Source organism: Penicillium lagena (genome assembly GCF_028827675.1).
Source record: "Penicillium lagena strain IBT 129212 chromosome Unknown utg000001l_segment0_segment0, whole genome shotgun sequence".
Lineage (NCBI taxonomy): Eukaryota > Fungi > Ascomycota > Eurotiomycetes > Eurotiales > Aspergillaceae > Penicillium > Penicillium lagena.
This window is the reverse complement of record NW_026623222.1, coordinates 2,688,493-2,715,775: the sequence shown is the minus strand read 5'-3', so window position 1 is coordinate 2,715,775 and position 27,283 is coordinate 2,688,493. Positions and strand designations below refer to the sequence as shown.

The 27,283-nt window shown below is 53.9% G+C and overlaps 12 protein-coding genes across 12 annotated transcripts; 7 read left to right on the top strand and 5 right to left on the bottom strand.

The window, feature by feature from the left end:
• Positions 1 to 345: 345 nt before the first annotated feature.
• Positions 346 to 1,751, top strand: N7510_001177 (uncharacterized protein; the record flags this gene model as incomplete). Its single annotated transcript, XM_056973104.1, has 2 exons — positions 346 to 879; positions 930 to 1,751. 2 exons carry the CDS (start codon positions 346 to 348, stop codon positions 1,749 to 1,751), a joined length of 1,356 nt encoding a protein of 451 aa, XP_056838221.1.
• Positions 1,752 to 1,927: 176 nt separating this feature from the next.
• N7510_001176 (clathrin-mediated endocytosis regulator UBX3) lies at positions 1,928 to 3,545 on the bottom strand (the record flags this gene model as incomplete). Its single annotated transcript, XM_056973103.1, has 2 exons — positions 1,928 to 3,358; positions 3,417 to 3,545. 2 exons carry the CDS (start codon positions 3,543 to 3,545, stop codon positions 1,928 to 1,930), a joined length of 1,560 nt encoding a protein of 519 aa, XP_056838220.1.
• Positions 3,546 to 3,950: 405 nt separating this feature from the next.
• Positions 3,951 to 6,572, top strand: N7510_001175 (PAN-complex poly(A)-binding subunit PAN3; the record flags this gene model as incomplete). Its single annotated transcript, XM_056973102.1, has 6 exons — positions 3,951 to 4,057; positions 4,319 to 4,467; positions 4,518 to 4,594; positions 4,896 to 5,087; positions 5,137 to 5,491; positions 5,545 to 6,572. The coding sequence occupies 6 exons, from the start codon at positions 3,951 to 3,953 to the stop codon at positions 6,570 to 6,572; spliced, it is 1,908 nt and encodes a 635-aa protein (XP_056838219.1).
• Positions 6,573 to 6,848: 276 nt separating this feature from the next.
• On the bottom strand, positions 6,849 to 8,505 carry N7510_001174 (fasciclin domain-containing protein; the record flags this gene model as incomplete). The annotated part of the gene is made up of 2 exons (XM_056973101.1): positions 6,849 to 7,556; positions 7,621 to 8,505. The coding sequence occupies 2 exons, from the start codon at positions 8,503 to 8,505 to the stop codon at positions 6,849 to 6,851; spliced, it is 1,593 nt and encodes a 530-aa protein (XP_056838218.1).
• Positions 8,506 to 9,194: 689 nt separating this feature from the next.
• N7510_001173 (intradiol ring-cleavage dioxygenase) lies at positions 9,195 to 10,325 on the bottom strand (the record flags this gene model as incomplete). The annotated part of the gene is made up of 3 exons (XM_056973100.1): positions 9,195 to 9,465; positions 9,536 to 10,017; positions 10,089 to 10,325. 3 exons carry the CDS (start codon positions 10,323 to 10,325, stop codon positions 9,195 to 9,197), a joined length of 990 nt encoding a protein of 329 aa, XP_056838217.1.
• Positions 10,326 to 11,007: 682 nt separating this feature from the next.
• On the bottom strand, positions 11,008 to 12,889 carry N7510_001172 (Zn(II)2Cys6 transcription factor domain-containing protein; the record flags this gene model as incomplete). Its single annotated transcript, XM_056973099.1, has 2 exons — positions 11,008 to 12,215; positions 12,274 to 12,889. 2 exons carry the CDS (start codon positions 12,887 to 12,889, stop codon positions 11,008 to 11,010), a joined length of 1,824 nt encoding a protein of 607 aa, XP_056838216.1.
• Positions 12,890 to 13,730: 841 nt separating this feature from the next.
• On the top strand, positions 13,731 to 14,262 carry N7510_001171 (U6 snRNA-associated Sm-like protein LSm7; the record flags this gene model as incomplete). The annotated part of the gene is made up of 3 exons (XM_056973098.1): positions 13,731 to 13,920; positions 14,007 to 14,078; positions 14,135 to 14,262. The coding sequence occupies 3 exons, from the start codon at positions 13,731 to 13,733 to the stop codon at positions 14,260 to 14,262; spliced, it is 390 nt and encodes a 129-aa protein (XP_056838215.1).
• Positions 14,263 to 14,750: 488 nt separating this feature from the next.
• On the bottom strand, positions 14,751 to 18,558 carry N7510_001170 (uncharacterized protein; the record flags this gene model as incomplete). Its single annotated transcript, XM_056973097.1, has 2 exons — positions 14,751 to 15,698; positions 15,763 to 18,558. 2 exons carry the CDS (start codon positions 18,556 to 18,558, stop codon positions 14,751 to 14,753), a joined length of 3,744 nt encoding a protein of 1,247 aa, XP_056838214.1.
• A 339-nt stretch (positions 18,559 to 18,897) lies between these two features.
• N7510_001169 (CCAAT displacement transcription factor COY1) lies at positions 18,898 to 21,274 on the top strand (the record flags this gene model as incomplete). Its single annotated transcript, XM_056973096.1, has 3 exons — positions 18,898 to 19,033; positions 19,084 to 19,251; positions 19,302 to 21,274. 3 exons carry the CDS (start codon positions 18,898 to 18,900, stop codon positions 21,272 to 21,274), a joined length of 2,277 nt encoding a protein of 758 aa, XP_056838213.1.
• Positions 21,275 to 23,332: 2,058 nt separating this feature from the next.
• Positions 23,333 to 24,150, top strand: N7510_001168 (uncharacterized protein; the record flags this gene model as incomplete). Its single annotated transcript, XM_056973095.1, has 2 exons — positions 23,333 to 23,596; positions 23,653 to 24,150. The coding sequence occupies 2 exons, from the start codon at positions 23,333 to 23,335 to the stop codon at positions 24,148 to 24,150; spliced, it is 762 nt and encodes a 253-aa protein (XP_056838212.1).
• A 476-nt stretch (positions 24,151 to 24,626) lies between these two features.
• N7510_001167 (rRNA 2'-O-methyltransferase fibrillarin family protein) lies at positions 24,627 to 25,619 on the top strand (the record flags this gene model as incomplete). Its single annotated transcript, XM_056973094.1, has 2 exons — positions 24,627 to 24,848; positions 24,912 to 25,619. The coding sequence occupies 2 exons, from the start codon at positions 24,627 to 24,629 to the stop codon at positions 25,617 to 25,619; spliced, it is 930 nt and encodes a 309-aa protein (XP_056838211.1).
• A 521-nt stretch (positions 25,620 to 26,140) lies between these two features.
• On the top strand, positions 26,141 to 27,112 carry N7510_001166 (SDR family oxidoreductase; the record flags this gene model as incomplete). The annotated part of the gene is made up of 1 exon (XM_056973093.1): positions 26,141 to 27,112. The coding sequence occupies one exon, from the start codon at positions 26,141 to 26,143 to the stop codon at positions 27,110 to 27,112; it is 972 nt and encodes a 323-aa protein (XP_056838210.1).
• Between the last annotated feature and the right edge of the window lie 171 nt (positions 27,113 to 27,283).

Sequence of the window (27,283 nt, the reverse complement as noted above, 5' to 3'; positions counted from 1 at the left end):
GGTCCCAACGAAATAAACCCCGGTGATTGGACCTGTTACATGATGATATACAAGGGCATGTTGGGATGATGCGCTGACTAACTCTTAATCTAATGCCAATATTCTGAAGAATCAGAGAGATTATCGTGAAACTAAACCCTGGATCTATACGCACCTGGATAGGAGTTGACTAGTTCAACGACAAGACTCCACAACCCCACCTGCGGGGGCTTGGACATGATCGGTCTTCTCAGCAAGACACATGTTCAACAGCCCTAAGCACAGGCAACAAAGTCATCCAAACTACCTGTCCCTATACGAGAGAAGACTGTTATCCAAATCGAACCCTCCATCCAAATCTTCACAATGAACAACACCACCGCAGTACCTCACCCCGAAACCACCACCACCACCACCCCGCAGCCACCCCCAGGAGCAGACACAGATGCCAATGCTGCTAACCTCCAAACAAAGCTCTCAACCCTGATAAACAACTTCATCTCCACAAACCCACAATCCCGTGCATCCCACAACAATGCCCGCAAATCTCTACCAGGAGGCAACACGCGATCCGTCCTAAGCTCCACTCCATTCCCTCTGACTATGAAAAGTGGAAAAGCGCAATATCTCACCTCCCTCGACGGAAAAGAGTACCTGGATTTCACGTCCAATTTCTCAGAAGCGCTATACGGCCACTCGCACCCCGTGATAGAGGACGCAGTCAAAGAAGCACTGTCGAATGGCTTCAGCATGGGCGCGGTCTCGAACAAAGAGGCGCAGCTGGCGGAGATCCTGAAGGGGAGGTTTGAGAGTATTGATTATGTGAGGTTTTGTAACTCCGGCACGGAGGCTAATACTTTTGCGCTACTTGCTGCGTTGGCTTTTACGGAAAGGAAGAAGGTATGATATGTGCTTTTCCCGCTTACTCTCTCGCTCATTGACATACATAGGTTTTGGTCTTTCGAAACGGATACCATGGAGGTACTCTAACATTTGCCAACGATACAAACCCCATGACTCTCCCCTTCGACTTTATCCTCGGCGAATACGGCAACATCGAGCACACCCGGCAGCTAATCACCTCAGACCTCGGCGCCATACTAGTCGAGCCAATGCAAGGCGCAGCGGGGATGCTACCCGCAACAGCAGAATTCCTCACTTTTCTCCGCGAAGAAGCCACTCGAATTGACGCCGTCCTCATCTTCGACGAAGTCATCACCTCCCGTCTACACTACAACGGCCTGCAAGGCCACTTTGGGATACGCCCGGACATGACAACGCTGGGGAAGTACATCGGCGGGGGATTCTCATTCGGTGCATTCGGCGGACGGGCGGATATCATGTCTCAATTTGATCCCGCTGTCGGCACGCCCGGCACCGGTCGTGTGCTCTCCCACTCTGGTACGTTTAACAATAATGTTTTCACTATGAGTGCTGCGCTGGCGGCTTCGAAGCTCGTGACGAGGGAGTCGCTTTCGGGGTTGAATGCACTGGGTGATAGGTTGCGTCAACGGGGGAATGAGATTGCGAGAGAGCATGAATGGATGGGGATCGAGTTTTCGGGGATGGGGAGCGCGGTTGGGATTCATTTTGGGGGAGGTGGGAATACTGAGACGTTACGGGACTGTTTCTATTTCTACATGTTGGAACGCGGGATCATGGTTGGTCGGCGTGGGTTTGTGTCGCTGAATCTGGCTCATAGGGAAGAGGATGTTGATCGGTTTTTGGATGTCGTTCGGGACTTTGCAGGGGAGTCGAAGTCTCTTTGCTGATATAGTTGCTCTGATCGATAGCAAAGAATACGTAAGGAAAACACGACCAGGCTTAAACTACTTGAAGGACTCGACAATTGTCATCAAGTACGTGGTATTCATCTCATAAGCCCACCAGAATGCTGAACGCAAAGTACTAAACAAGTAATACACGGAAGAGAAGGCAGAGCACAGTATCATGCCGTCTCCTCCTCCGTCTTTTCCTCTTCATCTTCATCCTCCTCATCCACAATCGGCTCAACCAGGAGGTTACCACCCCTCCCAATCTTATCACGGATCGTGCCCCCGTCATCGACCGCAAACACCGCTCTCGGCATAGGAGAGACCAAGCGGAAACCATACTGATGCTCAAACCCTTCCGGGGCAGACACATCTGTTGGCCGTGCCTCGTCCTGCAGTATCTCGTAACACTCTACGACAGCGTATAATTCTTCGATATCTGCGTCTGGTGCGAACTTGCGCATGAGTCGCTCTCCAGATGGAAGTCGGACACTAATCCGCACGGCATCTTTGACATCCGCTCCCGGCTCGGGCTGAAGAGACTGTGTGCGCCAGGCTTTCCATTGCGCGAGATCACGCTGTCGCTTCTCCTCTGCGGCTTGTCGGTCTGCCGCTTCCTGTTCCTCACGCTGCCGCGTCGCCTCTGCCTCACGGCGTTGCCGCGCTCGTTCCCGGTCAATGGCCAACGATCGCTCGTAGGCGGAGTCTTGCTCTTCACGCAGGCTGCGGGAGGCCTGTTGCTCGGCGCGTGAGGATCGGATCCGCTCCAACGGCTCCTGATTGGACGATATACTGGTCCGCAGTCGGGTCACCATCTCAGACGAAGAGGTGGTGCCTGCGATTCTGCCTATCACCGACATGGCGGTCGAGGACACATTGGGCGTGTGCACAATAACCGCAGCAAAAGGGAATTTGGTGCACCGCAGCGAGTTGGACACCTGGTACGCCTCGGAATCTCGGACGTTGCCGCCCCATACCAGCAGGTTGTTCTGGGGGTCATTGATAAACTCGACCACCTCGGGCGCCAGCAGCGTATCCCTGACCCAGCCGGCGGTATCATCGTGCTCTGGGGACATGAGAATCACCAACAGAAACTTTAACTCGCGCTGCGCCTTCTCCAGCGCCATGTTGTATCCGTTCTCTAGGAACGGAATCGCGTGCGAGCCATACTCCTCCTCGAACTCGCGGATGAACCGCGCCGCCGTGTCCTTGGGGCCTAGTGCTCGCCGACCGGTTGTGTTCCGGCGCGCGCCTTGTAGAGCGGGGTTGACGGTGACGGTGAATAGCCGCGGCAGGAATGGGAAGAGCGTCCCAAATAGCCGGAATGAGCTGGCGAGGAGTCGGTAGACCAGGCTGAAGGGGGTAAAGAGTAGGGCAAGGATGAATGGCGGGCGGTAGACAGGTTGGTCTTCGGGCTGGGTGTCGACTCGGGGTGCGATGTCGGCTCTACGAGTGGCTGGTGGTGATAGGGTTCCCGTGAGATCGTCCGACATGAGGTTTTGAGTGCGGCGGGCTGGCCGTGGAGGTGGTGGAGGGTTGTTCAGGGCCGAGCGAGCCTCCTCGACGGGATCGGGGCCTTCACCATCGAAGAACTTGGAGACGGCGATCTGTGGAGTGGTGTATCAGCATGATAGCTACTAGTGTATGAGGCCAACCACCACTCACTTGGACATTCCATTGTGACCGACGCAGTAATGGGATAGCCTCGGCAGGTTCCTGGCCGGTCAGGGTAGTGTAGGTCTCCAGCGCGGACCTCTCACTGTCGGAGAGCTGGCCGATGTCGAGGTCAGACATGTTGATGACAAGGGAAAGTACTCAACGGAACGTAGTACGTGCAGCTAAGCTGTCCTCTCTCCAAGCTCCCTCACCGCCTGGCACTTCCGTTCCCCCTTCCGAGTTCGCCCCGCGTCATCTCGTTCGACTCTCTCATAATTGCTCGCGACTATTATTATATCCTTTTTTTTATCGGAAAGCGCATGCCACCTACTCCGGCCGGTCTGCCCTTGACCGCTGTCCCGGATTCCGTCCAGAATTGACCCGCCGCCGCGCGCCGTGTACCTGTTTCGCGAGGCATCGGATCATAGGGGAATGCGGCTTATCCCAAGCAGACCGATCCGCTTCGTCTTGCCGAGTCCGATGTCAATGGAGATCCTACTGCGCTGATCCGTACCGTTTTGTGGGTATCAGTCATCCCAGGTTATGGCGTCCACCGGGAAGCCGCCGCTGGACGACGCGCGTCGCACCACGGGGTCGCCCAAGATGAAGACACGAGGTGAGATCGGATGGATGAACAATCTGGAAGACCTGTGAGAGTGACTGATTGGGGGTGGAAAGCAGAGAACGCGAAAGATACGTTGTGCCGCAATGTAACCATATATGGACGATGTCGCTATGAGGATAAAGGTATTCTTGACGAGGGTGTCGATTGAATGGCTCTGACTCGAGCGTTAGGGTGTGCCTTTAACCACGATCCGATGAAGTTGAATGCCGCACATCAAGCTCAGGCCGAGAGGTGAAGACTCGTCCCAACATGATTCAGAGACGCCCTAAAAACTGACCATCATCAGCGCGGCGAACAAGAAACGATTCAACGTGGACTCGCCTAGTTTCACCCCGTCGCTGCTGTCGGGAAATGGCGCGTCTACCCCCAAGAAGTCCACCATCTCGCCCAAGGCCGCCAACGCCGCTCCATTCCAGCCGCGCACTGCGGCATCCCGTATGAGTCTGCCCGAAGAATCGAGATGAATTGGTGCTAATCAACCCCAGCAGCGAGACATGAAACCGCGACGCCCGACTGGACAGTGGCCGATGTGCAGGAGTTTGTACCGCAGGGCTTTGACGTGGTAAGTTTGACTGGTTCCTTCCTTCAGTACAACACTTTTCGTCCCTTCCCTTCAACAAACAATGCTGGGATCCTTTTCCAATCGCTCTACTCGGAGCTTAAATGCTCTGGCGGACGACTTTGATCCCATTGTGTCTTGCGTGCCACCACGTCCATCCCATCGCATGGACCCTTCTACCTTAGACCCGTTTGATCCACACCCAAAGATAACATGGGCGTGGCAGCCTCCCGAACAATACGACTACCCACATCACAGCTCAAGTCACGCTCATTTCTTCTATCATACTGACCCGTCCTTTCAGGCGCCCCTCCAAGGTAACGGTAATGGAGGCCTCACAGCCTCGAACGCCTTCGATCCGTTTGTCAGTGCCTCGACTCCGTTGGGCACTCCAGGTGCTGTGGGCCCCGTGCCGACCAACCCTTACTCTCACGATCCTGCGGCCGCTTTAGGGGGAGCCGCTTTCTTCGGAAACCAGACTGGCTTCCAGCAACCGGTATGCTACTTCCTGAATCTTGGTCGGAAGATGATTTGACGCCCTGCAGGTCCAGTACCATCTCTATGCCCCGATTGGCCCTCACAACCAGAACACCCTGGGCTACCAACGGAATGTCCATGATCTCTTTCTTCCCAGTGACTTCCGCGAAGAACTCCAGAAGAAGGCTGCTGCCACCTTGCAAACCCTACCCAGTACGTTGGACCCATTCTGCCTTCGAGAGCGCAGTGAGATTGACAGCATACTAGACACACAACTGCCTTCCCAAGTCGATTATTTCCATTCCCTCGTCCCCTTGGATCTCACTCACCAGAAGAACGCGGCTACGTTTGGCTACCCCAGCTGGGTGTATAAAGCGCAATCCAGTAAAGATGGGAACTTTTATGCCCTCCGAAGACTAGAAGGTATGGTCTTTTATTTAGTTTGCAAAGAAACTCATGACTAACCTCCGGTCCAGGTTTCCGGTTGACCAACGAAAAGGCCATCCGATCCGTCCAAGCTTGGAAGCGGGTGTGCAACGGCAGTGTGGTTACTCTGCATGATGCATTTACCAGTCGAAGTTTCCAAGACAGCTCGTTGATCTTTGTGACGGACTATCATCCGCTGTCCAAAACCCTTGCCGAGCAGCACCTGGGTGCTGGTCAGCGGTTCCAAAACCGGCCGAACACCCATATCCCCGAGCAGGTGATCTGGGGCTATATGACTCAGATTGCGAACGCTGTCAAATCGATCCACACCAACGGCCTTGCCGCACGCGTCCTCGAACCGAGCAAGGTTTTGTTGACCGGCAAAAACCGCATTCGTCTGAACGCTTGTGGCGTTCTGGATGTGGTGCAGTTTGACTCGCAGCGGACGGTGGCCGATTTGCAGCGGCAGGATCTGGTCAATTTCGGGCAACTGATTGTGGCCCTCGGTGCCAACCAGCCGAATGTGATGCACAACCCGACCAAAGCCATGGAGCATTTTACCCGGGCGTACAGCCCACAACTGAAGAATTCGGTCTTCTGGCTGTTGAATGGGCTTCAGAAGGACCAGGATCGGACGATCGATATATTTATTACGGGCATTTCGTCCCAGCTGATGTCGACCTTTGACTCGGCACTCCATCTGGACGACCAGCTCACATCGGATCTCAGCCGCGAACTCGAGAACGGGCGTCTGGTGCGCCTGATGACCAAGCTGAACTTTGTCAACGAGCGGCCAGAATACGAACATGACCGGCAATGGTCCGAGACCGGCGAGCGATATTTCCTTAAGATCTTCCGGGATTACGTCTTCCATCAGGTGGATGCTCAGGGTGATCCGGTGGTCGATCTGGGACATGTTCTGGCTTGTCTGAACAAGCTGGACGCTGGCACCGATGAGAAGATTACCTTGATCAGCCGGGACGAGCAGAATTGCTTTATTGTCAGCTACAAGGAGATCAAGAAGGCACTCGAGTCGTCCTTCCAGTCGCTGATGAAGCCCACGCGGCGAATGCACTAACTACTCCGGGCGGGAGGGGGGTTTTTTGGACTATGTGGCTATGCTATGATTATATGAATTTGGGATTGCTTTTTATTGGTTTTCTCGGAACAGCAAGCAATACGAAGGAAGGGAACGAAAGAGAAGAGGTATTGTTGTAGCCGCGAGGCTTTGCGAGTGGAAGGCAGGCATTTTGGTTTACGAGGCATGCAGCTGCCGTTCGATGGATATACAGTCAAATAACTCAAAGAATGAAGAATTATTCCAATGCAATCTGATCTGTCTCTCTGGTCATCATCACAACTCCGGATGAATCCTGTTTTGCTCTGCTTCAACCTCGTACTCTCCCAGCAGCCTCTCCTCCAACTCCTCAGGAGTCATCTCCCCCGAATCTTCACTCGCCTCGACTTCCTTTCCACCCACCATCTTAGGCGGAATCAAGACCCGATCCAGAACGTGCACAACCCCATCCCTCGCAATCCGATCCAAGTCCACAATCCTCTCAAACCCATTCACCCGCATGACAACATCCCCATGCTGTCTATACTTAAGATCAACGCTGACAGTCCGATTCCCCAACCTCGTCGGCAAAACAAGATGCACCCCCTGATCGCCCCCCATTTTCGACTTGGAACTCAGCACCTCAACCCCACCGGTGGATGTATACAACACATCGGAATAAAGCGTCTGATTGCTCACAAGGTGATACTGCAGCAGCGCACGGAGACAGTGTTCCCCCCGTTTGGAGAACAGGAATGCATTCGCGCGCCGGCCGAGACGCTTGAATGCTTCGTTAGTAGGCACGAAGGTCGTTCCACCTCGGCCGGTTTTGTGACTCTTTTTTTTCTTGTTAGCCAGGCTGGCCAGGCTCTTCTTTAGGCCGGTTTTGGAGAGGCCGAATGAGAATGTGCTGAATTTTTCGGGGGATAGCTCGAGCTGGGCTAGGGTTAGTGGGGGTGGGAGGAGAGGTGTGTTTACGGCGTGGATGAGGCCGTTTGTTGCGGCCTGTAGAATGGTTAGTTTCTCTTCTTCTTTATACATCAGATGTAGAGGTGTTAGGTATACTCACAATATCACCAACAACCACCCTCCCTCCCCAATTGAGAACCACGTCCTCCCCAAACCCCCTGGAGACAACAAGCCTCTGCGGCAAATTCTTCCCCAGCGCAGACTCATTAAACAGTGTCGGCAGCGTCTGCAGTCCAGCAGCAACAAGTTCCTCAACACTGACTCTGCCGGGAATAACATGGTACCGCAGTAATCGGCTCAGGAACTTGCGCGATGGCTTTTTGCCTCCTTTCCCTTCGCGCGGCAAATGGGCGAGGGCGCGGTTTGTCGGTGCAAAGACTGTGTAGTTCGCTGCGCTGCTGTTTAGGAGTGTGACGAGCTTTTTATCTGACGAGAGGATGTCGGCTAGGTGAGCCGTTTGGCGGTCTTCGTTGAGGAGTTCCCAGATTGTGAGCTTTGCAGGGCAGAGAGCTGAGCCTGGGCAGGGGTTTGGGCGTGGTTGTGGGTGGGGACGACGAGGACGGCGGTGGGGGGCTCTGTGCTCTCCATCGTCGTCGTCGTCGTCGCCGTCATCCTCATTATCATCGCTGTCATCGTCGCTGTCATCGTCGCTGTCACTATCATCACCATCGTCTTCATCCTCCCCATCTTCCGGGGTATTATACACCCTCTCTTCCGGGGTGGTGATATAAGAATAAGAATCCACAACATCCAAAGTGGAGTCCTGCTCATCTTTCATCATGGAAAGAGCCCACAACAGATCAGTATCAATATCGTCCTCCTCGACATCCACACCATGAGAAGAAACACCCAGCTCTGCAGCATTTTGTTCAGGCTGCTGCTTCTCTAAGCAAAGCTGGCCTAGCACTTTCTCATTCGGAACTACAAATGCAGAGCATAGCGGTGCCACAGCCGCTACTGGGAGGAAGAGGTGAGAGAACCGCATCGTGGGCGGGGGGAATATGGGCAAGACAAGGCACAAAACAACAAGTATGGAAATGTGATAGGATAGGTAGGATAACAAACAAACAAACAGGTCGAGTGCTCATTACTATATAGCTATATAACTAAATGTTCATTTGCTAACTAGGAAGGGCGGAGATCCTTGTCCGGAGAGGGTGGGACAAGACGCAACAACCTGCTTGCGAGTCAATCAATATTTGAGATTTCGTACTCGGTCAGATGTGTCTCGTGCATTGTGCTGCACATACTACCGGTTCCGTACTACCTAAAACATTAGACACTTCCAAGTTCTATATAGAAAGAGGTGCGACGCTGGTACATACTGCCTAGGTGTGTACCTCTATGTCCAGTGCGTCACACCTAGTCCAACCAAGCACTGCACTGTGACACGACAAACAAGTCAATCAGCTAGTTATATCTCTATGGATGAGGCGTATATTCTGATATGGACGGTATGGTGCAGCAATTATGAGAAATGGCGTCGACAATCATCGGCAGGACTGGTGCGTTACGTTCGGATTATGTGTTACATGGCTTTCCCTCAAATAGTCTCAAAATCTCATGAACTGACTAAACGAAAAGGTATATACAGAATTGCATCCATCATCCACCTATAAATACTTCGCCACAACTCAGCCCCAGGACCTCATTACACTTACTTGTGTGTATTGTTCAATCCAAATCCGGCACAGGCAGCCCATTAACAATCTTCACCTTCCGTCCCAACTTATCCAGCGCAATCATCGAGTTCTTCGCGCGCAACTCAGACGTCTCCGCATCAGAAACAAGCACAAAGTCATACGTGAGCAAGGCATGGCCCTCCGGCACGCCGTACTTGCTCGCGATCTCCGGGCCCGCCTTGCCGATGTCAACGGTGAGGGAGTCCTTGACTCCGAAGACGGCGTCGGAGGTTTCGTAGGGGTCGTTACGGAGGTAGAGTGCGCTATCACATCATCAGCATTCTCTCTCCCTCGAGTAAAATAGAAAAGGAAGGAAGAGAGTGTGAAACATACGTAATCAAATGATCATACCCCTCCTTCTCAAACATAAAATGCATATGGCTCGGCCTATACGGATGACGGTGCAACTTCTTCAACAACCGTCCAACAGGCCCATCGTGGGGGATAGGATAGGGCACGGGGGTAATAGCCCTGAACCAGAAAATACCCTCTTTATCCGAGCGCATGACACAACGCCCATCCGGCTCCTCGCGCCCAGCATACTGCACATCATAATGACCCGAGGAATCCGTCTCCCAGATATCGATCTTGACGCCCTCGATGGGACGCCCATTTGTATCGCGCAAGGTGCACACGACCAGCAGTGGTTTGCCGGAGGGATCATGCGAGATCGACTCGCCGGCGGGCATTTCTTCGGCATCGTGTGTGTGGAATGGGCCTAGGACTGTGCCTTCTGTTGAGCCCGGTGGTTTGGGGTGGTCGATTGAGTCGACTAGGATGGAGAGGCCGAGGATGTCGGAGAGGAGAATGAATTCCTGTTCATCACCCACATTAAAACATACTCTTTATTCTAATGATGATATATGCCAATGGGGTGGGTATATACCTGCCGCACATCCGTACAAATCTGTCCCACCTCCGTCAAAAACCGCAGACCCGTCATCCACTCGTCGCTACTGAGGCGGGTCTCGCGCGCAAAGTCGTGCAAGTGCGTGACTAGGCGCTCGAGGACGTATTTCATGCGCTCGTCCTCGCAGAGCGAGTTGATGGTGATGACATTCTCGGTGATGTTCTCTGCCGTGAGATCTTTCATCGGCGGGATCTTGACCTGCGAGGGATCCATGGTGACAACAAAAGCGGAAGGGAATCAGATCAACAACAAAAAAAAAATGAAGAATCTGGGGTAGGGGCTGCTTCTTATTTAAATCACTGATATCCGGCGTTGAACTCGGCAGTTGGCGTCTCCCCGCAGTCCCGTTTTCGATGATTCAGAGATTGATAATTAACTAGTTAACATAGAACACACACCCCGCTAGACCCCCCGCCAGTCAACCAATGCAGAGCACGGAATTACGGAGCAGTTCCTAGTTCACACAAATTGAGCAGGATCTACCTGGTAAATCATGTTCCGCCTGTGATGCGCTCAGCTACAAAAACTATGCAGCTCTCCTAGTTCATAACTACGTACCCCACCGGGTGATGACCAATGTTAGGAAGCATTCCGCCCTCTTGTGGGACATCACTCGGCTATAACTTCTTCCTTTCGGATGGATCCGATCCTACGCAGTACCTTTGCAGCTGAACATGCCAAACTCAATTGGTATAGAGAATTGGTATAGAAATATAAAAACAAGAATGGCCCAAATGCGAACTATTTCCATGCATCCCGCAGAAATCCCATCCCGTCGGTCCATCACTCCATCCAAAAACAAAACTCCAAGCGCTGGTAGACAAAACATATCAAAAAGTAGAAAAGCCCTCATTTTCACTGTACACACTAAACACACGGCGACAAATATCCCACACTAGGCTTGCACTAGCCGTCGCTCCCGATCGCGCTCGGCATCCCGGTCAGTGCTGCCGTCCCCGGGCCGTTCGGCGCCCCGCTCCTTCTCCTGAACGGCAGCCGCCACGCGCGTGTGGTGATCCACCGTGTCGAGGATAGCCTGCATCAGGCGCTGGTTTGCGTCGGGATCATCGTCATCTGGTGGGGGTGGTGGGCGGGTATTTCCGGCTGCGACGCGCCGTTGGTGGTAGGGTTGATCGCTCTCGCTCAGGGCTCGCCGGGGTGAGCTGTCCGAGGCCATCGCGGCGGTCGATCCGGACTCGATATGCGGAACACTCGGGGCGGATTCGTGCCGGTTATGATGCGAATGATGGTGGGTGTCTGCCAATGACCCTTCGGAGCGTTCCAGGGGCCCCGGGGCGCTACTCGGGGTATGTACGCCCGTCGTAGGAAGACCGCTTGGCGACTCCTCGCCTGAGCGGGAGGGGAATAGGATGTGCGGTCGGACCGCAAGCAGTTCCTCCTCTTTGACCTCCCGCCAGGAACACTTGGCATGCTTCTTGGTGCATCCCATGCACGCCGTCAGGTTCTTGAGACAGTCCATGTGCAGCCGCCGACACCGATCGCAAGGCGGCGTCAGACGCTCCCCGCGCTTCAACTCGTTCATGCGCGCAATCATTTCCAGCTTCCAGAGCCCTCCATCTTCTTTCTCCTGAGAGCTCGCCTTTGGTGGCGGCAGTAGCGAGGACGGCGTGCTGGGGATGGCGACCGGGTTCACCGCGGTGTTGTAAAGGCTGTACTCGGCCGCATCGGAAACCCGTGCCCGCGGCCGTGCGGGCGGCGGGTTGGGGTTCGATGGATCATCGTAGCCGCGCGCCTGGCGGTCTGCCGTGGTAAAAAATTTCTTCATCAGCTCGGCACGCGTCGTGGGGGATGCGCCCTTGATCGAGGTGCCGTTGATCATGGTGACATTGTCGGTGTTAGAGTGAGAAAACATAAACTGCGACGAAAGACTCTCTTCCTCATCATGGCGATGCGCATTGACAGCGACAAACCCAGCCGAGGGCGAGGAGGCGTAGAGGGACCCCGAGCTGTGACCGTTCGCCTCACGCCAGGGCTCCCCGGCAGAGCGGGGCTGATTCAGAGACGCATCGTTCTCTCGCCGGCTCACGATGGCGGTTCGCCGGTTCTTCATGCGGTGGTTCAGCTGCCGAGCTCGCGCCGAAACTATAGATGGGCAAATTAGGGTTTGATATCGACATCTTCCGGAGCGACCACGACTCACCTTGATCGGCCATCTGGATTATCTGCTGCATATTCTTCTCCAAGATCTCCAGCGCGCCCAGCTCCTTCTCCTCATCCTCGATAATCGGCTGCGGCGGAATCATCTTCTGCGGCATGCCGGAAGCGATGAGCACAAAGTCCTCCTCGCTGATCTCCACGCGACACTGCTTCGTGTAGAACTGACAGACGCGCACGCCGTCGCGCTGCTTCTCCAGGTTGAATTGCTCGGGCTTGCTCTTGGCGAACTCGACTACATCGAGCCAAGTGACGGTGGGGCCATCCTTGCCGTGCGTCTTGAGCACGCGCGGGGGCCCGTCGAAGAGGCGCTCGAAGCGCTTAATCAGGATGGGGCCCAGCGGGCATGCGCCGAGGTTGCCGGCGATGCTCTCATGCCGGTGCAGCACACCGTCGTACTCACCAAGCAGGTGGATGATCGCCGGCATGGTGTCGTCGACGGATACCAGCGGGAGGTTGTCGGGATATTGGCGGGCGAGATAGTTGATCTGGAGGTGGTTCGAGTGCGTCTTGGGAGCTTTGGCGGTCAGGGGAGGGAAGTCACTGGTGGGAGACCGAGGGCGTTTGTTCGACGGCTCTGCCGTCTCTACTCGGGACTCCATGGCGAGCGAGGGCGGTCCAGTATCGGCCGAGATTAGAGATGTGAAGAGTTGAGAGAAGAGCACGGAGGAACTGCGTGTTAGGGCTGAGGAGAAGCGGGGGTTGCCGCTGGGGAAGATGGGCCTGAGACCATGAGTAGGAGAGACAGAAGAAGAGGGAGAGGGAGACAGAGGGAGACAGAGACAGTGAGAGACAACTGATGTGCCAGCGGAGTCCCGCCTCCGCTGGGTACGGGTATGGTAACGGTAAGTTTCCCTTCAGGGTCCTCCTAGTGCTATCAACTAAACGTTAGACGGTGGGAAAGACCCTGAATAGGATTACAGGCGCCCCCTGACCGAACCAGTGGAAAGGCGTGTTTCGCACCCCATCGACAATGGCGCACAGTCCCAGAAGATGGCGTAATCGGCCCGTCGATCGAGCGCTTGTGGTATTGCAGCTGCCTGGTACACTCCCCGGCGGGAACAACTTGATTAGTGAAAGGGGCGGTATGTATGGATGGACGTATTTGTGACAGCCGGGGCGGGAATCCAACCACTCTCTACGCTCTCTTTCCACCTCCATTCACCTCCTCTCGCTTGATCTAGCTAGTCCATCCAGTCTAGGTATGTCTGCCTGTCTGTCCTAGCGGAAAATCCCTCATACATCTTCATTCCACTATCTCACTTTCCCCCGGTTCCCTGGTTCCTTACTGGTCCGCTGTCCCGCTGCCTGCGACGAAAGGGCACAACTGCCCAAACCCCCACCCCCCCCCCCTCCAAAAAACCCAGCTGGAACCGTTCTGCGCGGCTCTTCCCCTTTTTGATTTGTGTGCTTTTTGTGACGTGCTTGCTAACCAGCCAAGCCATGTCCGAACGAGGATCGTTCCGAGGGGGCCGTGGTGGTGGCCGCGGAGGCCCGCGCGGCCAGCAGGGCTCGCAGCAGAAAAGTGGCGGTGGTGGCGGTGCGCAGGAGAAGCCCAAAAAGGAAAATATCCTCGACCTCAACAAGTACATGGATAAGGAGGTCCAAGTGAAGTTTAATGGTGGTCGCGAGGGTATGTCGTCCTTTTTCCTTTTTTTTCCTTTTTGATTTTCACTGCATCTAATGAGTGTAAGTCACTAACTTGCTTACTTCTGGCAGTCTCTGGAACCCTCAAGGGCTACGACCAGCTCATGAATCTGGTTCTCGACGACGTCAAGGAATCTATGCGTGGTGCGTCATCTCTGTAGTTCAATTTTTTTTTTCACTTTTTTACTGACTGATGCCAGATGACGAGGGCAACCAAACAACCCGCTCGCTGGGCCTGATCGTGGCGCGCGGCACTCTGATCGTGTTGATCTCGCCCGCGGACGGCAGCGAGGAGATCGCCAATCCGTTCGTGCAGCCCGAGGAGTAAATATTTGATCTACTATGTACTCTCTGGTCAAGGTTTTCACTGGTTTCACTACATTCTTGGCGCGGCTGCCTCGGCGCCATGAGCAACGTTCCTCAAAAGGTTTCTTTTCATTATCAGCTCGCATTCCAGTCGAGCGAGCTGCCAGTTTGAGGCGCCCGCATCTTGTTGGGCCTTCTTTCTCATCCATCCAAAATAATGGCTCAGCGGTTATGTACGAAGGGAATGGAGGGGCGTATTGTTGGGTGCGGGGTTTCTTTTTATTCACGGGATTCGAATGATAGAAAGTCGTTCACTGCTGAACACTTCAACGTCAAAATTCCCAAGGATATAACTACCTAGACCACTATCAAAAAAATGAGCAAATGCAAGAACAAAGACTTAACCAGCACCAAGGAAAATATGCATAGTCAGAACGCTTCAGTTGAAGAAGATATAGACACGGAGGTATCACAGATTCTGTACAGATCCCCAAATTCTACGGCACAACATTATGTATCAGAAACAGGCTGCATCATATCCCCATAATCATCCGCCGCTCCATCACCGCCCTCTCCATCAGCATCATCATCTTCTGCTTCCCCAGGAGGCCTCGGCAAAGGACGCATAGTCAGATCCTTCAAGCGCCGCACACCATCCGTCTCCTCAACCCACGGCCCAGCCTTCTCCATGCCATCAATGCACTCCACTCCAACGCGCAGATTCAGGCTCGCGCTGAGCGCGCGTTCCACGCGCGCCTCACGGCTCTGCGAAACGAGGGACCGGAAAACGTGCACGAGAAACCCGCCGACGATATCCACGCTCCAAGCCTCGGGGACAAGATCCAGTACCTCGCGAACATCGAACCAGGCCGCGAAGCGGGCGAGAAGATCGCTTGTGCGCTCGATGCGGTCGGACAGGTCTTGTATCTGCAGGAACTCGTCTAGCAGGTGTCGGAAGAGTGTAGATTGCAGGCCGTGCTCGGCAAGTTCGGGCGGCGCGCTGCTGCCAGCCTGGTGGCGCGGCCCGCCGAATAGGCAGTAGCGGATGGCGGAGTCGTAGTCGCCCAATCCGTGGGTTAGGAGGCGGAGCGCGGCGCGGTGGTGGCCCTGTAGTCCGTCGAGGATGATGCATTCCGAGACGAGCTCGTCCTGGAAAGGCTCAATGCGCTCCAAAACGGCGGGGATTGAGTAGCTGATTCCGGTTGGGACGGGCGAGGTGGTGAATTGGGTGCCCGAGCTGCCACCTAGAAGCTGGAGCAGACGCAGACGAGACTGCCACCAGCGTTCGGCGGGGGTGTTCTCGGTGATGAAGTTGAGGTAGGTTGGTTTCGGAGGGCGCAGGGCTCGGTAGGTTGAGTAGGATTCTGAAAGAGAGGTTCGCGCGGCAGGGGAAGACTGAAGCACTGAGAGGACGGTATCCAAGTAGTAAGAAATGAGGTCGTCGGCGTATTGTGTGTACTGCGCGAAAGTTAGACAAGCATAGCGAAGAGAATTGGTCGAGACTTGCGTTTTTGGCAAAAACCAGATGCTCCAGGTAAACTTGGACCGCATTGGGGGCTCGCTCCTTGAGCAATTCCACCACATCCGCAGGATCAATTCTCACCCGACTCGAACTGTCTGCAAACACCTGGATTCCCAGCTCGGCGTTACGCCCCGCCAGCCACGCGCCGTATTCTTCGACCAACTGCGTGTCTTTGATCCTCACCAAGTACCGGCGCATCTGGGCCTCGACACTAGCCACGGTAACCTCGCCGCCGGCATCGTTCTCTCCGTCGACAATCCTGCGCCATGTCTTGAGCACATTGCGAGACATCTTCTGGCTCTGGTAAAGACGGCTGAGCAGGAAAAGTCTCTGGTATTCTTCCAGAAGCGCCACTGCCCGCTCAAAGTTTCCCTTCCAGTTATCAACGAGCCTGTTTAGTTCGGTGCGAGTTGAGGAGTTCGTCCGGTGCCCTGCGGTCAAGTTGGTATCTTGCTCCAGAAGCAGATGCAAGAGCGCCGCGTCGGTGGAATCAAAGACATAATCTTCGTCAGTGATACTCCCATATCCTCTCTTTTGCTGCCAAGAGAAAAGGAAGCGCTTCACCATGTCCAAGACAGATGATCGAGAAGATGCATAGTCTACTTTGCCGACTGCTTCGATATACTTTTCTACAACAGTCGCCAAGCCAGCGTGGATCCAAATTCCTTGCGGGCCTTGCAACACCTCGCATCGCAGCAGTGGGATGAACAATAATGCCAGGCGAGGATCCAAGTCGCCAATCAAAAGTGCTCGTTCCGTGGTGTCGATGACTGCGTCGCTGCGGTTCTCTGGTTTCATCGAGAACAAGTCTCCGTACAGCAGCAAACTTGCTTTCTGCCTCATATAACCCAAGCCGATGAATTCGGCCTCGGATTTGGGCTCAGTGTCCTGAAACGACATCATCAAGTCCACGACCGCGTCCCGGTCTAAGACTGAATCCTTTTGGGCATTCTGCAGACTATCCTCGAGCTGGACGACCAAGGGGTTGCGCAGCACGCGCCAGATCTGAGAACCTGACCACACCAGAAGACTGCTTTGAAGTTTGCCCAGTCCGCGCGCGAATCTAGCTTCTTCAGCAATCCGCTGAGTCTCCCAGTCTCGGGAAGATGTTCTCTCTGCTTTCTTGGGCCCTTCAGAGTCAGTCGATTCTTGAGACTCGAGGAGATCTTTCTCTCGTTGGATCTGTTCGATTGATGCCTGCGTCCTTGGATCGGGGTCTGGGATATAGGGCAATAACGTCGACGTCTTGAGACGGACCATCTGCAGGATCTTGCCGATGTCATCCAGTTCGAGATGGCTCGGACTGATGGTATGGCCCAGGCCCACTTGAGCTGCAATTGCTTCTGCAGCACAGGGTATTTCTATCCATCGCTTGTTGCGCTCGATTTCGGCGGGGTCGTCATCCCACCGTTGCATTTCCAGTAGGTATCGCGATGATGCTTCTTCTTCACTGTCGTCAATCACGGCAAGGATCCACTCCTCGCGATTCTCGTCATTTGGCTGAAGCAGATGATCATCCTCGCCCGTATCGACCGCAATGGATTTCGGATATTTATGGAAATTGATGGTGCCTCGGACGACTTCGCCGTCCATGTCCACGAACATTCCAACGCCTGGTTCCATTTCATCCGTACCAGTCACCAGAAGAAACTCAGAAGGAGTTGGAGACGCCACATGAGGTTGGAGTAGTCGTTTCGTAATTGGCTTCGGTAATGGCGGTAACGGCTTTAAGCTGTCGGTAGCTGCAGATGGAACCTCGGTCTCTTCGGTGACCTGTTTGGAATCTTCGTCACGTTCTTCTGAGCTCGACCGTCTCAAAGTCCCCGAAGACGTAAAAGGATCCGGCGTTCCCGCTGACGCTCGATCCTGCTGGCTGGCTTGCGCCTGGGGCTGTAGCATCCCCACAAACGCATTAAGGCTGGTGCTTCTGGCGTGTCCCTGTGCATCCGTGAGAGGCGAGCTTGGATAGGATGATGATGGCGATCGTCTCGGAGAGGTGTGGGATGCCGGCGTCATCTCTTCCATCTGTCCCGGTTCAAAGACCTCGCTCAAAGAGGATATTGGAAAAAGCGAAATCTTTTGCCGCTGTTCCACCTCCAGCAGCGAGTATGAATGCGTATCGGCTGCGCAGGCAATTGTCCCTCTTCGAGCCGCGACCAAACAGCTTGGAAAATCGATCTTTTTGATTCGTTTCGCCTCATCACCAATCTGGACCAACATTATCCTGTTCCGCATAGCAATCATCACTGTTGGGGGCTCCTCGTCCATTGGGTCTCGGTTCAGATCCATCCCACCGATCCAGCGACAGGGGTTGACCTTGGTCGAATCGAAGGCTGGGCTAAGTTCCGGCAACAGGTAGAACGTGACCGTGCCATTGCACAGGACGCATGCTTTATTCACCGAGGACAGAATGACCATCTGTTGGACACCGGGCTGATTGTTTGGCTGACCAGCATCTTGCACATAGAAGATCGGCAGCCGCGATGCCAGGATAAAGGTGGGCTCGTTCGATTCGTCAGAGGCTGGCAGGCAGACAAAGTGAAGGATCTCTGCCGCAGATGTGCCGATATATAAGTTTTCATCTTCAAGCCATTGGGTTAGTGGTAGCTCCTCCCTCCTGTTCGGTGCGGGCAGCTTACTCCAGTACTCCACGCAGGTGATGTGCACCTCGGAGCTGTGTTCCTCGGTGGTCAAGGGCACCTGGTCGAACAGGGTCCGCAGGATATATGGTACGGTTCCCTTCGGACTAATCTTCCGCCGTTTGCGAGGACCGAAGCCATCGTCAGGCGGAGCCATGGTGGTGGCATGAGTGGTGAGACAGGCAGCTCGGGGAAACAGCTATCGATGGGGCCTAGTTCCCGCTCGCGAAGGCGGTCAGACCAGTCAGCCTCAGGGGAGCTGACTACTCAGGCACTGCCTCGAGAGTATTAACTACGGAGTATATGATGATTCCTACCTTGATTCCCTAATTACTATCTATTTCTTGCCATCTCTCCGTGAATACCCGTGAATACTACCTAACCTACATACTATCCCGGCTCGATCGCCATCATCGGATCATCGTCGGTCCGGGCGCCGCGTGTCCCGTTCTCCGCGCAGTGACACTTGGTCTCCATCTTCCCTGGCAGGGTCAACATGGACTCCTTCGCCATCACAGACGGCCTTGTGCCTGATGAGATCGCACAAGATGGCCAGGAATCCCAACCTCCAGTCTCTGCCAAACTCTCGGAGGAAACTACTAAGTACCAACGCGCGATTGCCGCCTGGAGAGGTAAGATCTCCGCAAGTTACACTGGAGCGGCCACTGACGCCTTGGGCTAGGCATTGATTTGGCAGCGACAATCGCCAAGCTCGATACAACGGCCTCGGATATCGTTGCGCAGCAGCGGGACTCCCTCGTCCAAAGGAAAGACCTCGCGCAAAAGACGAAGGACTTTAAGAAACTCGACGATCAGTCCAAACTGACGGAATACAAAGGGCTGATAAAAGGTGAGGTTACATATGCGCAGACATGGAATAAGCAGCTAACACATCCACAGCTTACCAGTCTTTCATCGACGTCCTGACCAACCAAGGGAAAACATCCTCGTCCTCCTTCCTGCAACTGTACTCCTCTCTATCCGAAGCACCAGATCCATACCCACTCCTCGAAGCCTCGGTCGATTCCCTCGTACTTTCCGAAGATACAGTCCCTAAACTTACCTCCGAGAAAGACCAATTGCAGCGGTCTGTTGAACGTCTTACCACGCAGCAAGAGGAAACCGAGAAAAGGCTACAAGAAGAGCGTGCTGCCCGAAAGAAGTTGGAGGAAACCCAGGAGACTCGGGCTAAGGAGATTGAAGCATCCTGGGAAGCAGTGTTGTCAGAAAAGACAAACAACTGGGCCGCTAAGGAAAAGAGTTTGGAAGAGAAAGTGGAGAATCAGGAGCGTTTGCTGAAAGAAATCAAAGCGAGCTATGAAGTGTCTGAACGTCTGGGCAATGGCGATGGCGATGGCGATGACAACTCTCGGGGCGGGGCAGCTGCGGCTGAGCTGGAGCTTGTTTCTGCTGATCTGGAAAAAACAAGCTTGCGCTTAGGAGAAGTGGAGGCACGGAACGAGCAGCTGCGGCTCGAGTTGGCCCAAGCTGTATCACACTCGCACCAATCGACGTCCGTCGATGATGACCCTGCGTACCAGCGCCTTCAGTCGGAGAACTCGGCTCTCTTACGGAAACTGGATGCTGCACGCTATGATAAGGACTCTAATCGACACTCGTGGGAAGCCAAGCTCCTTCAGTCGGAGCGGACTAGCTCGAAGGCCGTAGCCGAGAGAGACGAGTTGCGATCACGATTGGACAAGATGTCTGATTACGAGGATATTCGTCAGGAGCTGGAGATGATCAAGTCCATTGAATTCACTGCGGGCGATGATGACGAAACGGGCGAGGCAGCTGAAGAGCAAGCCAACACCAACGGTGCTGCCACGAAATCCAAGGACAAGAACTTGGAGCAGTTGTTGCTGGCTCGAAACAAGAAATTGACCGACGAACTTACGCTACTGCGGGTATCGCACCGTGATCTTCAGGGCCAACTCGAGAGCTTGCGTGGCGAGCTTTCGACGACGAAGGCGGAACTCGGAAAGTCTCGTGGTCTCTCGAGCACTCTCGAAAATGACCTGCTCCGTGTGCAGCAAGAGGCGGCCAATACATTCCCATCAGCAGCAATGTCTGTCGCTGGCACTTACTCTTCCAGATACCCGTCGCGTCGGGGTGCGACATCACCCACCTCATCTATCATCTCTGGCTTCGACCAGAGCGCTGTGTCTGGGAACACAATGGATGCGATCCGTGCAGGTGAGGCCGTGGGCGGTGGGTCTGGCATCCTACCCATGGTCCAAGCGCAGCGAGATCGCTTCAAGAAAAAGAACTCCGAGCTAGAGGAGGAGCTGTCGAAAATGTACAGCACAGTCAAATCCCTTCGGCAGGAAGTTGCCTCTCTCCAGAAAGACAACCTAGGTCTCTACGAAAAGACCCGGTACGTATCGACCTACAGCCGGGGAGGCCAAGGTGCCTCGACATCTGCATCATCCTATGCAAACGCACCTAGCTCGACATCTGTGTACAACGCAGATACACCCTCAGGGTTATCTCTTGACCGGTACCAATCCGCATACGAGGCCCGCATCTCGCCATTTGCAGCGTTCCGCGGCCGTGAATCCGCACGAGCGTACAAGCGCATGAGTCTTCCCGAACGGATCGTCTTCTCGCTTACCCGCGTTATCCTCGCGAACCGGACCAGCCGAAACCTCTTTGCGGGATACTGTTTCGCCCTTCATATTCTCATTTTCACCATGCTCTACTATATGAGTACGATGGAGATCGAGAAACATACCGCCATGAGCGCCGTAGGTAGCGCCGCCGCGGCCGCATATGGGAGTAGTGGTGGCGGCAGTGGTATTGGCAGCGGTAGTGGGAGTAGTCAGCTGCACGGTGATGACTGGCAGCAGGAAGGCTTCAGCCGTGGAGGCTGAGATGAGCTGTATACCATCTGTAGTTATGATTTAGCTGGCTGAGGAAAGTAATTAGCATGGATGAATGTGTCTGATATTGGAATGGCGAAGGACCCGGAATTATTATTATTTTTTTTTTTTAAAAAAAACTTTCTGTTGATCAAATCTCGGCGCTTGGACTGACAGAGTTGAGTGCCATTCAACCTTGGGTTGGTTGGATGTTTTACTCTGTATCGTTGTCTGTTCCATTTTGATTGGGATGACCCTGTTGCATGCACTCTAGTCATCAGGTCAGGTGTGATGTATTTTTGTAGTTCTTACATTTACTTTTTCTAGCAAATAACTGGATGGGTTTGATGTCTAGCTCAAAGCTCAAACGTCTCGTGTTTGATGTGACGCTGGAGTATGTCATGATCAACAAGTGCAAGATACTATCCACCTCCTTTGGATAGATTCTAGCTAAATGAACTAATTGAGATGATTGAATAGATCTCGAGATTAAACTGACCAACCTAGTTTTGTAGATCGTTGGGCTCGAAAGTCTTCTGTTCCAAGTAACGCCAGGCCATGTCATGATCAGCAATTGCAACAACTATATTCTCTGAACAGCATCCAGTAAATTTCTTAAGATGCATTGTTGAATAAACATGACATTAAAATAGAAAAATTTATTTCCAAAAAGACAGAAAAGGCCTGGCTGGCTTCGTCCAAATCAAGCAAGCAGAATCCACCGATGCACCTGCCCTACACATCCAAAAAATAAGAGAAAAACAAAAGTTTCCATCCTCTACCCTCGCCCTCGTCTTGCGTAAACCTATAACTTGGCTCCCCGTGTAAAAATAGCAAAAAGAACAAAGGAGAAAGTAAGAGGCCCGATGAGCGGGACCTCAGGGTGCTTGGAAATTTAGACTGCTCTAAGCGCGTATAATACCACTAGCCGTGAGGATTTGTGGTTTGGAGTATTAAGCTATTCTTTGTTTAGTATTCAATAAATAAGGCTACTTTCATCTGTAGTTGTTTAGATGTTAGATAATTGAGTGATTTTATTTGTGTGGATGAGGAATCTACATAAGGTGGGCGAGAAACGTATATATCACAGAGTAACTTACCCCTCACTGTTCAACAAACAACACGCAAACAACAATTTCACACCAATCGATAATGGGTAGATAAGCCGTGGCTCTCTGTATATCTGGCACGGTTGTGGGATCGCGTGGTACATTAGCGTCCCCAGATATAGATCTGTGGCATATCGACGCCGCCTCCTCGGGTAGAATTTCTCCTCACCAATGTCGGCTGGATATAGATCGATATAGATAGCAAACAGCTGCTGCCTAGTGAGAATGACCAGTATGCGCTAAGGACTATGCACCAGAAGTGAGTGATGCGCCATGCCTTGTAACGAGAGGCCGAATGGGGAAGAAAGAATCCAATGGGTCTGCCCGCCCCGCAATAATAGCCAGACCAGTGAAAGGACCAGGGTAGCTGCAACCGATGCTGTCCCATAAGCAGAGAAGAACATCTATTTTGATCGAATTTCCGCGAACCCTGATAGGACCATGAGTTCGGCACGCAACTCCTTTAGTTAGCACCAGGTAACCGCCGAATCCACATGGCAGAGCAGTCAGATTTATTAATAGTCCGGAGAATTTCCCCCTAGCAACACCCCCCCGGTGCGAGACGCCCTCTCAGGACTCGCTGTTTTGCTTAGCGCGTTGCCATATTGATCGGGCGCCAATAACATCGCCGTCTGGCCTGGTGCGACTGCAGTAACCGCCGGCCCCGTGCCAATCATGTTGCTGTGCCCAGACAGCATCCCTGCTAGCGCCCTGCAGCCGCCAGCATCCTGTTTATAGATGTTTCGAGTTCGACCTTTGAGCTTGGACTGAAGGATCGCATCTCTATATTTACCCGTCATTCCCTAGTCCGATTGCGATGTCTATCTCTCCTTCATACGCTGTTCACTTTCACTCCTTTCTTTCTCGGATCTGCTGGACAGCCTTAAGCTAACGAACATAATACCTCCTTTATCTCCTTTACTTTACCCATTGAACATATTGCCCTCCAAAAGTCACCACCATGCGTCTGCCATCTCTCCTCGTCTGCCTCGCGGCAGTCTCCCTGGCTCAGCCGACCCGCTTCTTCGACGATATCTACAATTACTCAGAGAATCTGGCTGAATTCTACAGCAAAGTGAGCGAGCACATCAATAACGCCAAACATCAGTCCAGCCCGTCCATGGCTTGCAACCCGTCCGCAGTCACGCTACCCTCTTATGCGTCTGGCCTCCCGAGTCCCACTGGCCTCTCACCAATGTACGTTGCGCTTGGACGAGGCACACAGGTATGTCATTTACTCAACATCCTCGAAAGTCGCGCACTAACAGTCGTATTTCCTAGAACTACACCTGTGCAGACTCGACCGAGAATTCCATCCCGGTGTCCATCGGCGCCCTCGCTAACCTGTACAACGCCACCTGCATCGCAGCTAACTTCCCTGACCTGATGGAGATGCTGCCCAACATCGCATACAACATTCCGCTGCCGGATTTTGAGTACACCGCTCTCCCACCGGCCAACATCGACCTGATGGGCCACCACTTCTTCTACGACTCCACCACCCCGGAGTTCAACCTCGACACCTCCACCAGCAAGCAGTACGGCATCGCCATGACCAAGAAGCAGGATTCGATCAACCCGCCCTCGGATGCGTTCAAGGGCGAGTATGGAGCCGTTGTGTGGCTCTATCTCTCTGCGACCACTGGTACGGTGGGCAACTACAAGAGTGTCTACCGGGTCAACACGGCTGGCGGCAACCCGCCCACGACGTGCAAAGGCATGCCGTCTGCGTTTACCATGCAATACTCGGCCAACTACTACTTCTTTGGATCATCTTAGTCTGTCTTTGTGTGCTCTGTATATAGAAGGGGAGGCTATAGTTAGTTAGTAGTATTTGAATAATTTACGAATTTCTTTCTTCTTCGTAAAAGGAAAGGGCTCAACATGTCATGTGACCATCATGACTCAGCACGAACAGAAGAAAGCAAAAAACACTAACCATGTCAGGCTAGCGTTGTTCTGATTTTCGAAGCAAAAAAAATCTCGGCCGCAGCAACGACGCCGACACTCCAGACAGAGCTCGCAGTCCATTCAACCCTCCCAGCTGCGTGACCCAGCTCCTTCGACAGACATTATTCTTCATACACAACAATAATGGCCTTTACTCCTCGAGGCCGTGGTGGCCCCCCTGGACGTGGTGGCGGTCGTGGTGGAAGCCGTGGTGGTCGAGGTTTGTTTTACCCAGTCGATTTCTGCAGCAGTTCGACGTATGGGCATTTGTCGCTGGCGAAGATTACCGGCTCAATGACCATGCAATGTCTTGTCTGCGGACGCAATTGAAGGAGATTGGTGTGCTGACCGTTGGTTTTTTCTTCTTCTCAGGTGGCTTTGGAGACCGAGGTGGCTTTGGCGGCCGCGGCGGTGGTCGTGGTGGTCGTGGTGGCCCCCCTGGTCGTGGCGGCCGCGGTGGTCGTGGTGCTCCTCGTGGAGGCCGTGGCGGCGCGAGTGGTGCTCGGGGTGGTGCGAAGGTTATCATTGTAAGTGCTGGATTTTCGACGACAAGAAAAAAAATAGTCGCTAACCACACACCCATTGTATAGGAACCCCACCGTCACGCCGGTGTATTCGTCGCCCGTGGTGGTAAGGAGGATCTGCTCGTCTCCAAGAACCTGACCCCTGGCGAGGCCGTCTACGGCGAGAAGCGCATCTCGGTCGAGTCGCCCGCTGAGGACGGCGCTGTCACCAAGGTGGAATACCGCGTGTGGAACCCGTTCCGCAGCAAGTTGGCGGCCGGTATCCTGGGTGGTCTGGACGACATTTACATGAAGCCCGGCGCGAAGGTGCTGTACCTGGGTGCTGCCTCGGGTACCTCTGTCAGCCACGTCGCCGATATCGTTGGCCCGACTGGTAACGTCTACGCGGTCGAGTTCTCTCACCGATCCGGTCGTGATCTGATCGGCATGGCGACGCACCGCACCAACGTCATCCCCATCGTCGAGGACGCCCGTCACCCGCTCCGCTACCGCATGCTCGTGCCCATGGTCGATGTCATCTTCGCCGACGTGGCCCAGCCCGACCAGGCTCGTATCGTGGGCCTGAACGCCCACATGTTCCTCAAGGCCGAGGGTGGTGTCATCGTCTCCATCAAGGCCAACTGCATTGACTCCACGGCTAAGCCCGAGGTTGTCTTCGCCCGTGAGGTCCAGAAGATGCGTGAGGAGAAGATCAAGCCCAAGGAGCAGCTGACCCTGGAACCGTTCGAGCGTGATCACTGTATCGTCGCCGGTCTTTACAAGCGGTCTGCATAAATACGGGTTGGCTGTTTCTCATGTCTATTTCATTTATGCTTTCTTCTCTCGGCGTCCAGTGTTTTCTGTCCGACAGGTTTCTTGCCCATGTACTTTTTCTTTTCTTATCTGTTGGTTCGTCGCAAAAATTTAGGTCTCTGTTCTGATTGAAATCTACACGCTGGAATGTGTCCGTCGTCTACGCCGTCTAGAATATGAGAGACCGTACTGGCTGTTAGTTACTTCTTCAGAAGTAAAGTTGAGTAAAAAGAATTAGTCCCACACATCTGTGTTGAACCCTCGGACTTGCGCCGTGTCCTTCATCATCCACCTCCGGGGCCAGTCGGGTATCGGAATTCCCACCGACCACGACTCCCAACTCGGAATCGGTGGATACGAAATGATGGAGAGAAAGCGTGGGGGCATTGGACCTCTCGGCCAACCCCGCAAGGACGAAGGAACTATAAAGGCGCGGGATCGTTCATTTCTCCGTCAATTAATTTAGTATACGGTATCACTTCCACACCCTCCCTTACACCGACATGTCGATTCTCATCACTGGCGCCGGCGGCTACGTCGGTCAGGAACTGGCCTCTGCCCTTCTGGCCAACACCCCAGCCTCGACCACCGTGACCATAACCGACGTCGTCGAACCAGCCATTCCAGAGTCAGCGACACAACACGCAAGCCGGTTGAAGCGCGTGCGCGCCGACTTAACCGTCCCCAAAGAGGTCGACGAGCTGATCCACGCCTCGCATCCCTACGAGACCGTCTACATCCTACATGGGATCATGTCCAGCGGCTCAGAGGCGAACTTCGAGCTCGGCGTGCGGGTCAACCTCGACGCAACACGGTACATCCTCGACCGGCTGCGCGCCACTATGCTCGGCGTGAAGGTAGTCTTCACCTCGTCGCTGGCCGTCTACGGGCCCGCACCACCCGGCTTCCTTATCAACGAGTCCAACTTCGCGCCCGTGCCATCGTCGTCCTACGGTTCCCAGAAACTGATCATTGAGACCCTACTGAATGACTACTCGCGCCGCAGTTTTCTCGACGGCCGTTGCGTGCGTCTCCCTACCGTCACAGTGCGAGCGGGCAAGCCTACCCAGGCGGCGAGCAGTTTTGCGAGTGATATCATCCGCGAACCCTTCCATGGCAAGAAGGCGATCCTCCCCGTCGCTAAGGAGACGGAGATGTGGATCTGCTCGCCGCATACAATTGTCAAGAACTTGCTTCATGCGCGTGATGTACCGAAGGAGGCCTTTGGGGAGTCGCGGTCTGTTAACCTCCCGGGCTTGAAGGTTAGTGTGCAGGAGATGCTGGATGCGTTGGAGGTGGTGGGGGGCAAGGAGAGACGGGCCCTCGTGGAGGAGAAGTACGATGCGGCGACGGATAAGATCGTGCAGTCGTGGACGCCGCAGTTTGACACGGCGCGGGCGTTCCAGCTGGGTTTTGCGGCGGATATAGGGATGCTGGAGAATATTCAGCAGTTTGCCAGCGGGTTTATACAGTAGGGTTATCATATAAACGAATTGTTGAGTCCTCGACAGGACGGAAAGCAGAAGTAGGAAGTAATCGGAAAGACAAGTATAATGGGGGTCACATGATTGGCTGCGAACAATTTGCCTTCCGAACTTCAACTCACCCCATTACTCAATCGCTCTTTCCATCTCTCCCTTCCCTCC